We start from the raw sequence: 12,660 nt of genomic DNA, 5'->3' as shown, positions 1-12,660 counted from the left end.
TCATCACAGTGAGATCGCGAGGACGCAAAGATGCTACATAGAAGTGTCCATTAAGAAGCAATTACAATACCATCTAAATCAACGAATCATCTGCTTTTTTGTTGCTTGGGCACAATTTAAGCAAATAGCATACAAGTGCGTGGTGAAGTTGTCAAGTTTCTTCCTCACTGCTTTCTTTACGCCTCCTAGCGAAACCCCCAAAGGCATTCCTTATTTTTGACACTTCACACAGGTGAGCTGTCACATATACTGTAGATTCACACTTTATAAGCTGCCGTCAAATCATTTGTTGCACGGCAGCCTTCCTCACGTTGAATTCTGAGCTCCCTCAAAGCCCTCAGACGTTTTAATTTCACAGTAAAACGTCAGAAATCCTTTTTTATATCTTATATAATGTCTATTCCCTCAATAACTTCAAGTGATATTTATCCACCCAAATAGTTCCTGTTCTTTTGTCCAGGTTTTTTTTCATCGCCAACCACACAGAATCTCACTGAAGCTGGTAGTTGAAAGTTGGTAACCCTGGTAACAGACTGACAAGAGAATGGTATCTACATTTTCATTTAACTCTCAGCAAGACAGCTGTTATGTTAGAATTAATCTGTTAATATTCTGCAACAAAACAGACTCAGCTTGTGTGCATATTCACCTTTGCCCTGTGAATGATGGTATAAGTATAATGGTATAGCGATGTTGGAAAACTTATGCTGAGTTCTCAATACAAATTTTCATTCAAAGCAAAAAGTAAACTATGAAATGAATGCATTCCAACATCAACTCTTTAAAAAAAATTAAAAACTTGGGAAGGAGTAATAAACATGACATTACTGGTATTTTAAACAATACTGTGGCAGAAAAACAACATTTTAAAAGTGGCCTTTCTACTGCAGCATCCGACTGCCTAATATGAAAAGTATTAAATAATAAATAGCCAGGGCGCAATAAATATGTGAAAAAATATTAACATTACAAAAAACAGTGGAATGTAACCTTCAAGCATTTAAAATAAACAACATCGTGTTAGAAAAACTCACTCATGCACTTTCATTGTGAAGAGTTTCATGTGAGTTTTTTTTTTTTTTTTGGTCATATTTTATGAGCCTCTGAAAGCTTCAGACAGAGTTGGTTTTGTGTGTGTCGGTCTGCTGTGCGCCTGTCTCTCCTTCTCAACATCCTCCTCATGTTGAGCATTAGGAAAACCACAGAGGCTGATGCACACACTGTGCTAGCACACACGCAGTTCACAAACGGTGACATTAACATTTCAAGATGTGAACATTGTGACAACACGCTTTTAATGTAAAGTAACAAACTGAGTCTGGATTCTGTGTACAGATCCGGATGTCCCTCTTTAAGCTGCTTTGAGGGCTTTTCTTCGTTCCTTCCGAATGTGACATTTTTCATGCCATTCCAAAGAAATCACAATCTCCAATAGAATAAGCATGACAGCTGCAGTACTTCTGGTAGCTTCAGTACTAGAGAAAGTAAGAATCCTAGACAGGGGTGATAAATAGATGATCTGCTGTACCGTGTGACAGACACTTCATTCAATTCAATTCAATTCAATTCAATTTTATTTATATAGCGTCAATTACAGTCAAATTGTCTCAAGACGCTTTAGAGAACCCATATGCCTGACCCCCAGAGCAAGCCCAAAGGCGACAGTGGCAAGGAAAAACACCCTTTTAACAGGGAAAAAACCTTGAGCAGAACCCGGCTCTACATTGGGGGGACCCATCTGCCTGCTGGCCGGGTGGGTTGAGAGGGACAGAGGAGGGCAAGGGGGAGGGATGGGAGGGGAGGGAGGGGTGGGAAAGCAAGGAAAGTACAACACACATTTGGATACATGTATGACAAGATATGTGACACAAACAAAGTATAAGCTAACATTGAAAACTGACTCATAGTTTACTCTTATGATGTACGGCTCTGACATTAAATATACTACATATATAGCTAGCAGTAAAATTCAAACAGTTTGCCTCAGTTGCAATCACTAAATTGTTGAAGAGAACATTCAGTAGTTTCACGTAAGTGCATTAGATGGAAACCACCATGAAATAATACAAACCAAAATGCAAGTTTCAGCTCCATGAACAAACTTGCAGCTTGCTACCTCTCTGGCTCATCAGCCTCTTATATTTTTGATAATGGAGTCCATTCATCCTAACTTGTCTGTGCAGGTTTCCCAAGGTGGGCTAGACTGAGGCTGCCAGGACCCCGTTTGCACTCACAGATCTCCTCTGGTGGAGGCTACAGTACTTGCAAGATGTGCTTTGCGGTCCAAAAGCAACAAAGATCATATGTCTTCCACCACCTATATCTAAGCAAAGGCTGATAGACTTTATGTCGGGGTGTCCGTCTGGTGATACCCAATCCAAGCAAGCCAGTATGAACATTAAACCTCCATACAGTGCAGCAGCCACGCCCTTGTTGTTTTGCATGCATCTCCAGGTTTTATTTGAAGAGTTCATTTGCAAAAACAGGTAACTCCGTTTTATACATTTTCAAAAATCTCATTTTTTATTGTTTAGTTGAGATAATAATAATAATAACACTAATAATTTATTTTTTTCTCCATTTTGTCATGTATTTTTCTATTGAATCAAATCCACTCAACTTCAGTTTGATTGATATTATCTCAAGTAAACAATAAAAAGGTTTTCTGAAAATTTATCAAAACGGAGTTATCTGTTTTTGCAAATGAACTCTTCAGTTGTTTCTTTATTCTCATGTATTTGATGTGATGTATGTATATAACATAGTGCTCGTTTCAGCTGGGATAGGCTCCAGCCCTTCCGCAACCCTAATGAGGATTAAGCAGTGTTTCGATAATGGATGCATGTATTTGTTTTTATTGTGTGTTTTTCATTGTTGCGTTAACATTAAAATCATTAGCTGTGTAACTTGAAAAATGAGTGAAAGTGATTTAATTCAAAGTAAGGCAGTTAAATTCTAAATCTAGCTCTTCCCTCTTGGCCCTTTGGTCATGTAATATAAATAATAACTAGCAATTTCACTGACTGAAATGAAACAGGCTTTAAAAGTATATCGCAAAGTCTTAAGATACCATCACATTTTCAGAATTTTGGCAACTGATTTGCACCAAATCAGTTCTTGTGACATTCCTACCATGATATATTATCAAACTAAGATGCATTTTTGGTTTGGGGCCATTTCAAATGGTTTAGTGGGCTTAGTGTGACCATGTTCTCTTGCACAGTCAAGTCCATAGTCAGAAGCCTGACTTCATATCTGCCCACACCTTTCTGGGAGTTCAGGCCTCAGCATCACAGGCGACCTCACTGATGCTCTTTTGGCTGACTAAGAGCAATCCTGCAGCCAGGTTCCAAGGTGTCAGGGAAAGCCCTCTTAGATAGAAGAATATTAGTGCCCACGGTGTTAAAATGACACATACAGTATAGTAAAAGCACCAGGGTGTCCATGTACTTCTGACCATACGATTCTCATCTATGCGTGTGTGAAAATGTCTGTCAGCAGTAAACTCTTGCTGAACCACACTTTGTCTTTCTACTGCCAATCTCCTCTGTTCTTACGGTGCTCTGTCGTCAATTCAGGGTGTTGATGTTTCCCTCAGTTTGTCAGCGGGTCTGACTGCGGCTCCAGACTGCCTGCAGCCTTCCTCAAGGGAGGTGTCACAGTTGGACATGCGCCTCCCCCCCACCACATCCCACGCACACAAACACGCTTACACATGAAAAGAAATGAAGACAGACATGTGTACCAATGTGGCCTCACACATGCACACACATGCCAAAACGCTTCCTCCGTTACTCTTTCTTAATCTGTCGCGCCCTCCCTCTTTTTTTTCTCACAGTCATATCCACACCTATACACACAAACACACACAGGGACTAAATTGACTTGTCAGCTTCAATCAGACCAGGAACAAAAGGATTCCTGCCAGTTTGAAGCTGACATCATTAATGGGTTTGGGAGGGGGCGAGCTCTGAAGACAAAGGGAGTGCAAGGTCGGGCCGACTTAAAATGCACTTTCATTTTGGCAGGGACGTTAGCTTTTTGATTTCAGCCCCTTTATGCCAACATCTTTTTGCGAGTGGCTCTAACTTTCATTATCGCGGGGAACAGAGGGGCGTGTGAGACTTTGTTGTGCTGATGGAGAGAAATGTGACATCCATAATGCATTTCCTATTAGAGGATGCCACGCATGGACACACCTGGCCATGTGTCAGAGAGAGATGGACAGGAAGAGGATGAGAATAAATGGGCTGCTGCTGGTCGAGAAGAGAAAAAGGTTGCCAAGTAAAGGATACCAAAGCAGCTGAAAACATAAGAGGAAATGGTAAGAGTGAGTGAAAGGAAGAGCGTGTTCTTGAGAGTGTGTCAAAGTTTAGAGAGCCATAGGATGTACAGTACATCACCATGTGACATATGAAATCCACACATAAACCAGCTTTCCTGGAGCATTGTAGCAGTAAAGCCAAACGCTTTGAACATTTAAATCCTCTCCTCTCACTTCTGCGACTTCATCCACCCTCGTTCTCTTCTGTTTCCTCGGGTGCATTCCCCATCTGCCTTCTCCTTTTTTTTGCAGCTTTAATTCTGACCCTGGATAAAGATGGAGTCCCTCATCTCAAATGGTAATAACTTTGGTCCATATGCACACAGCCATCACAAATTGATTACTGTGTAATGCTGCAAGCACTCCCACTCTCTCTCTCACTCCCACTCCCTCTCGCACTCACTCTCTCTTTCGTTGCCTCCATCGTGTGATTTTCAATGAGGCCGACTTCATGTCCAAACCGGCTGTCATTAAACAGCACCCCTGGGTTCTTCCCCAAACATAAACAAGCAAATCCTAAACCCTTTTCCTGCATGATCCCTCTCTTCCTCTGTCTTCGTCTTCTCGTTCCCCCGCCATCTTTGTCTAACTCGCACTCGAAATCAGCTTCTCCTTCACCTGTTTTACCCTCAACCACTCATTTCCTTTTATTCTTATTCTAATTATACCATTACATTACCATTTCTATTCTCTCATTAGCATTTTTTGCTCTCCCTGTCTCTTATTCTTCCCCGTCTCTAATTCTCTCACCCCCTCCCCGTCTCTTTCTCTATCATCCTTCCTTTTCTCAGCCACTGAATACATTCCACCTTTTTTGCGGCACATAAACAGACAGTGCCCTTGGGGATGGGTTGGAGAGCTCTGTCTTTGTTTGTGTGCACCTCTAACTAACTCTCCATCTGCGGGGAGCCCAGCCAAGCCCAGCAGTGCAAGACAGATAGCTGGCACCATCCCAGACTCTTCTCTAGTTGGCCCCATATCTTCACCCCCGCCTCTCAACTTTTCTTTCCTACCAGGCTGTAGTCTTCCCACAGAGTCAGTTGTCAGCTGCCCTCAGGCAGCCAGTCAGCCACTGTAGATGTGCGACCCCCACAGCTCCTTCTCCTCAAACGCCTTATACCAAAATCTGCACAAGCTTCCGATGGATATTCAATCCTTTCTCCAGGTCAGTGGCTGTGGATGTTCATCGCCGGACTTTGCTCAAGCTCCATCCTCAGTCAACCCTAGGTTCACCTCCGATACGAGCTCACTTCAGAGACCAAATAACCAATAGCACATTTTCTGTATTTAGTCACATCAAAGAGCCTTCAAAGAAAGAGGAACTTAAGCATTAGCATTACTTCAAAAACTGAGAGTTTCAATCACGTAACTGCCCAAGGCTGTAACTTAAAGCTTGAAAAGAGTTATAATGCCATATGTTGTTTTTCTTTGCATTTGTTGCAGAGAAATTTCTCCTTATTACATTGAGACTATAACGATGTAATGTGAAATGCTGCCAAGAAGGGAAAAGTATCCTGACTTCAGCACAAGATGCATGCTAGCACAAAAATAAATCATCAAAAGTGTGCTGAAGAAACTATATTATCCAATCTCTGTATTATACATAGTGAACAATCCTCTTGAGGAGTAAGAAGAGTTTTTTATCCACTCACCATTGTCAGGCTCAGACTTCCGGTCATGCTCGGTGTCGGTGAGAGAGAGGGCGGAGTTGGCACGGCTCGTGAGGCAGGAGCTCTGCTCGGACTTCAGGCCGCGCATCCACATGTGCTGCAGGCCGTGAGCAGGCGAGGGGTCCACCTCCGGCTCGGTGTCCACATCCGAACCCACGCCGAGGGAGTAGCCGCGGCCGTGGACGTGAGCGGCCGGTCCAGAGCACAGCGCCTCCTCCTCCTCCTCCTGGTGCTGCTGCTGCTGCTGCTGCTGCTGTGGGTGGATGTGGTAGTCTGGGCTTCTGATCTGCCCAGCCTTACAGAAGTCTAAATCTAGAAGAGGGGGAGAGACATGCAGATTGAGATCACGTAGACACAGAGTTGTAAAGCCTCTAATTCCGGAATGTGTGTTTTTATTTGCTTCAGCAACTAAGCTGACCAAGTGTTTGTTAGAGGCAGGCATTTACAAGCCAAACACTGAGCACCTCCCAAATTATGTCAAGAGACAGGCTGTTATTTGAGCAAGCATTTATTAAAAGTTTTTCAGCACAAGTCCAAATCAAAATGTCACCTCCAATTTTTCTTAACCATTTGCAGTGAAGCTATATCCTGTTCAAGCTGCCTGATGTGTGTTATTGAGCTTGAGATGTATTGAACTGCTGCTCAAACAGAGCACTGATCTCATCTATATTCTCCTTGGTGGGGTGAAGAGATCAGATAAAGATCAAACCTTATTAATATTGACTCAGACTGAGGGAAAAATTGAGCCTCATATGCTTTCAGGTATTAGAACGCCCTCCAATCCCAAGCATCAACCTGTTATCTGAGAACATCAGATATACTGTGTTAGTCCTCTGGTTACACTTCAATTCAATTCAATTCAATTGAGCTCTACCTTTTTTTTCCTGTAGAGGCAGTTGAGTAAATTTTCTTCCTCGCCACCAGAGTTTTCTGTTTAGAATGTATAAGTGGAGGTGATGGAACTGATGTAATTTTAAAGAAATAAAGGCATAAATTGAAATCTATACAGATAGTAGCCTGGTTCTATACAGGCTCCAGAAAAGAAAAGACTTCCCTTCCTTCTCACTTAGTGCAGTTAATGTGTGTGTTAGGTCGGGTCCTCTGAACACGAACCGCAGTGTTTCAATAAAAGCCACAGTCCTGTTGACCACTCCATTGACCAGCGATGTGTCCTGCTGTGCCTGTTTGATGGGGTCAAGACCAACTGTGGCTCACATACTGTTCTGCTGGAATTAAACCGGCCTAAGATTGGTCACCACTACACACTACTGCTTAGCTCAAATTGGCTGCAAGAGGGCAATTCAGGAGCAAATGGGCTATTTCCCAGTAGCAACAAACACGGATTGACTGCAAACTGAAAATGTCATCTAACCCCTTTTGTTTTGAAACACATTTATAATACAACAGGAGATTTTAGGAGGTGATTAGAGAGGAAATCATTTTTTGAATAACTTTCCATTTCCTGCTATTACAGTCAGTTGCTCCCAGCTCACTTTAGCAAAAAAAAATTGGCTATTTGTATATATTACACTATTTTCCACACTAAGTACTTGTCGTAGGCAAAAATATCGAATTTGCCACCACAGCCTGTGTTGTAATTTCACTGTATTGCAGCTTAAATGTAAAAAGTTAAACGACCTATATTAAAGAAAGCCCCAAACTATAGTTTTGTGCTTGCATACTGACTATTCCTAAATTAATGAATGTAGTAAGCATTTAAGGTGGAATGATTTGGAGAGGGAGATGGGTAGCAGCTCCTTTTGGTTCTTCTGGGTGGTCCCCTTTAGACTGCATATAAACATGTCATCCATAGGTTTTCTGAACAGCAGTTTTGAATCTCTCAGTGGCTCTGGTCGTCCCCATTTTGGCAATACCAGACTCTAACTCCCAGATATCAAAAGTCTCTGGGTCATAAACTGTCCACAAAATGGCCACAACCTTAATTATGCATCACTTTAAGCTTTGATACAATTTAAATTGGTAAGTAAGATAAAAGGTCATCCCCTGTGCAGTTGTCATTGGCAGGAAAATTAGCTATAGCAGTCAAAGCTGTATGTTTATTTCTGCTGTAGAGTCAGGCATTTGAACATGGGGGTCCACAGGGATTGACTCGCTTATGGAGCCAGTCCCAAGTGGACAATGAAGGAACTGCAATTTCTGGCACATCAGTATTGGGTTCATTTATATCTTACTGAAGACTCTGTAAACTATGTCCTCTGTGTGGCTGCCAGAGTCCAGATGTGAGAAACTCTGAGTTGCAAAAAACTCACCTGAGACACCTTTAATTGTTGTTGTGCACTTCTAGCACTAATCTTTGTGAGCTTAATGAACTCAGGGCACGTAGGCTGCCCTACTGTGTGATCGGTGGAGCTCGCTGGGACAGAACACAGCCTGAGAGGAAGAGCTGCAGGCACTATTCTACAGTGAACAACTTAAAAACCGCAGTGTGTATTGTGATTTCTTTTCACTGAACTTGAACACCAGTAAAAAAAAAAACTGTACTGTTTTTAACTGTTGACATTTAATCAGAATCATTTACCCAAATGGACTATGAGATGTCATTCCCTCCTCTAATATGATATATATACTAGGAAATAGCATGAGTCATATTATTTGTTAAACTATCCATACATACTCAAATGATCAGATTAATGTTAGGCTGCTATTTCTGAAAAATGCAGTCACACTGGTGTGATGCATTCCTAGCTTTGTACACAATACGTTGAAAAGCACAAGCTCATTAATTTTAGTTAATTAATAGGCAAACAAAAAGTAATTATTTTGGTCAGCTCTCTTGTGAGCTGTGAAATAATCACGGAGCCGTTGATCTCACTCTCTATCAGTCCATCTATCAACAGTATCTCTGTAACGTAAACAGGCTTAACGGAGACAGGTGCAATGTAGAGAAGAGCAAAGAGGTGACACGGGATTAAATGGAGAGCGAGAGGGGATTTTGTAATATTAGGGCAAATAAGAAGCTGGAAGAAGAGATGGAAGAGACGGAAGGAGCGAAAGGGAGGAGAGGGCAAGATGAGGCGGTTTAAAAGATGAAGGAAAATATGAAGAACATGGGCAGGGAATTAAAGGAGAAGCGAATTGGCTGATCTTTGTCAGGAACACCGTAATCCATTAAAAATGTCACTGGAGGCAACGTCCCCCCTTAACAGTTGGTTACTTAGGTAGGGTATACTATATATAACTCTGATGCCCAAAGATGAACAGATGTGCTTCGCAGAACCGGCTGCCATTGACATTTCAAAAGGCTGCTCTGGGGGTCTTCTGCACCTTACCATATGACACTGATGGCGGGGTTGTTGTTTGTTGTGGAAACAGAACGGCTGAGTAACTGCACGAAAAAAGGCGAGCGCTCTTTGACACTGCCGCGTCGTGGAAGATATCAAAGCAACATCATCATGACTAATGGTCACTGATGGGTCGCTTTACGGCGAAGAGCGCGGCAAAATCCATAGCAGGTGGCATTCAAACCATGAAGTCCCCGGAGCGTCCTGCTTGTCAGGACTTGTAACTGTTATGAATGGCTAATGTTACTTGTTAGCATGGTGGGTTGGTCTTGCAGAGTAGCAGGAGGTTGGAGTGGTGGGAAGAGTACCTATTGATCACTATGAACCCTGCACAGCGGCATGCTCCTGATGAGGTGTGGCTTCTCTCTTAACACCACACATGACCTGCATAAAGGCCATCCATCACAGCACGAGCTGGCCCATTTCTCCTCCTGTCACTGGCAGAGAAGAATTTTTTCGGTGTGTATGTGTCACCGTGTATGTGTGTGTGTTTCTGTCCACCCGTGTCTGTATCTGTGAGTGTGTGAGTAATGAAGGGTGGTGTTCCACCCCAGGTGAGGCCAGAGAGGTTTGGGGTTGACCTAGTTTAGCTGTGGAGAGAAATATCACCTCTGTGGAGAAGCGGTAATTGGCTGCCTCCGACTGTCCTTCTGGCTCATTGTGGACTGTAATAGGTAATTCACACAGGCCCTTTTAAAGACCTCAGTGTGTGAGTTGTGTGCAAATGCCTATATGTGTCTTTTTGGTGCCAGAATCCATTCGAGTCCACATAGTGTCTGTGCAACTGTATTTTTTAGGGAGCAATATCCACCCTTAAGCATGACCTGTTACCTGGTTGGGGCTGGCTGTAGTTGGTCTGTCTTTCCCGGTGCGACCCGAGGGTGAGGCGTAGCTCGTGTGTGTAGTCAGGCAGGGTTTCGCGTGAGGTGTAGGAGCGGTGATGGGTGCGTCCATCCTCGCTCTCATCAGATGAGCTGGTGTAGGACATCTCCATTTCATGGCGCCCCTTAGACAACGGCTGGTAGGGTTTACTGTCCATCTCCTCCATGGCTCGTAGGGCTCCACTTAGTCACGCAGCACAGCCACAGCACAGAGCACAGAGTCTGGAGGCAGAGGAGGTGAGGGAGATGAAGGGGAAAAGGGGGGATATACAGTGAGAGAGGGAGTCAGGCAAGGACAGCAGGGGAGGGAGGAAGAAGGATGGGCGAGAGGATGAAAATGAAAAGAAACAGGGGATTGAGAAGAAAGGGAAGAGGAGAAAAATAGAACAAGAAGTGTGTTATTGAACACAGTGGAACAATATTGCGACATCTGTTCACTCCAATTATAGCGGACATTCATAAACAGCATTTGGCTTCTTTCATATTTCACACCAAAAGGTTAGTTCCAAATCAATACCCTCTGAAAGGACCATGATGGTAGCTGTTATGTCCAGATGTGTTTGAAGAGAAATTGGCCAGATTCAAGCACAGCTTAGTGTTCTGTCACTTGTGGTTTCTGTTTTCTCGAGCTACTGTAAGGCTTTATCTGCCTTTTGCAGACAAGCATTGACAAGTTACGGATAAATCAACAAATTTGTAGCTGAGCCCCGTGTCTGTCACTCTCATTAAACACTGTGACTCACCAGATTCTCAAGTGATGATGAAACGCTATGAGACAACAGTCTTTACAGTGTCATTGCCCTCCCAAGTGGAGTAATAATAAATCAGCTCTTTTAGCTTTGTTCAGCTCAAATTTTCTTGCTCCTCTCTCAACCACATCGAAATCTACTTCTGATAACGTCCGGCGCCTTATACTTACACCGCCATAACTAATGATTGATTGGGACAACGATTAGAGCACAGAAGAAGTGATTAGAAAATACTTCATTCATATTAGTTCTCTTTCACCGTGCCCTGCTCGAGGCCTTTCCAGCCTATTTCCTGCAGTTATAAAGCTTCTAAATGGAGCTTGAGAGGGTCATTGCTCATAGAGACAAAGTGCTATGGTATTGACCTCTTCAGGGAGTCCTGTAGTCCATATATCAAAGCCATTAGAGCGTGCCTGCTCAATACCTCAGAGATCTGCAGCACAGGGTGATCACCACTAGTCTGATACAAGTTTACAGCTGACCTTTCTACCACTGCAGTAATGCTTTTATTCCACCTGAAAGACTCCTTCTCCTGGCCTTGCGCTCACCCTCCTCATTCCCCCACCTGCATGCACACGCAGACCCACATGGACCGCCCACTGACCCCGGACAGCAAACAGTCAAAAATGAAAAAATTTTTTTTTAAAAAATAGGCCAAGTCTCTCACACATTCATCCCACACACACACACCCTCACCCCCCGCAGGTATTATCACAGCGCAGATGATCTGTAAAAGCTCCACACTTGTCTTTCCTTCCACCATCTTTAGTTTTTTTTTCTTTAATGATAGCACAAAGCACAACAACACTTTTAAAACACATAACCACATTTTGCATCCAATTATCTCCGCCACACCGTAGTGTACAGCGAGCTGCCGCGGCTCACACACATACACGCTTGTGGTTCCCTGCAATCACGATGCCTTTCATTTTGATTGGCAGGAGTTATTGCAAGGAATCAAAGCCTGCTATTATCTCAGCTGCCCTGTCAGAATGGGATTGACTGGTGTCACCTTCTCTCTGGTACGGCGAGGAGCGAGTATACATTACCCTGTGAGCTCTGAGCTTGCTGCAGGCACTGACTGCTGTCTCTCTCTACAGAGGCTCTCTGTCCCGTTTTATGTCTATCACTCGCTTACACACAAAATGAAAGCATGCAATCCTGCACAAGGGTGCACCATCTTGTTCCCCCATCATGTGCGTGCACATACACAGACAGCCTGGTGAGCATTTTGCCAGGAACATGTAGTCCTGCTTGTACAAAAACGTGTACAATTTAAACTACTGTCTGGTTTCCTTTTAAACACACCTCTCTCTCCTGGTTAATCACTTTCCCCCTCTCCATCCCTCTTTCTTGCACCAGTTCACCTCTGCTTTCCCTCCTCCTTCCCTCCCATCCTCTGTCTTCCTCCCCTACCTTACTCCACCCTCCGCCTCGTCCTTCGAGGCCTCTGCATTTAGAGGAGTAAGCCTGCTGGCGGGGGTTATTCCTGCTAATTCTAGCCCACAGTGGGGTGCCCATTAGGGGGTTTGATTCTCGGTTTTGATGTCAAAACCTGGAGGTTGTTTCCTGGAGCGAAAGCTCACTTCAAACAAGACACATGGGCGTTCTCTAGGACAAGTCAACATGTGCCACCTGAGCCCAACATCAGCCGAGATTTGCAATTGAGGAATAACCACCTTGGGGCATAGAGGGGCGGGGGGGTGTGTGTTTGGGGGGGCATAGCTAGTCTAA

General features: G+C 43.7%; 1 protein-coding gene across 1 annotated transcript in view; it reads right to left on the bottom strand.

Moving 5' to 3' along the window:
- The window catches only part of tenm1 (teneurin transmembrane protein 1), a 194,627-nt gene that overhangs the window by 170,110 nt on the left and 11,857 nt on the right, over nucleotides 1-12,660 (bottom strand). Inside the window, exons 2-3 of the mRNA XM_022205180.2 lie at nucleotides 10,128-10,399; nucleotides 5,977-6,306 (exon numbers count right to left, since the gene is read on the bottom strand). Of these exons, the coding sequence (XP_022060872.2) occupies nucleotides 5,977-6,306; nucleotides 10,128-10,344 (547 nt within the window). The 5' untranslated portion in view covers nucleotides 10,345-10,399. The remainder of the gene's footprint in view (nucleotides 1-5,976; nucleotides 6,307-10,127; nucleotides 10,400-12,660) is intronic.

Source organism: Acanthochromis polyacanthus, chromosome 10, assembly GCF_021347895.1.
Source record: "Acanthochromis polyacanthus isolate Apoly-LR-REF ecotype Palm Island chromosome 10, KAUST_Apoly_ChrSc, whole genome shotgun sequence".
NCBI classification, from domain to species: domain Eukaryota; kingdom Metazoa; phylum Chordata; class Actinopteri; family Pomacentridae; genus Acanthochromis; species Acanthochromis polyacanthus.
The sequence above is the reverse complement of the archived record's forward strand: the minus strand, read 5'-3'. Positions and strand labels throughout refer to the sequence as shown.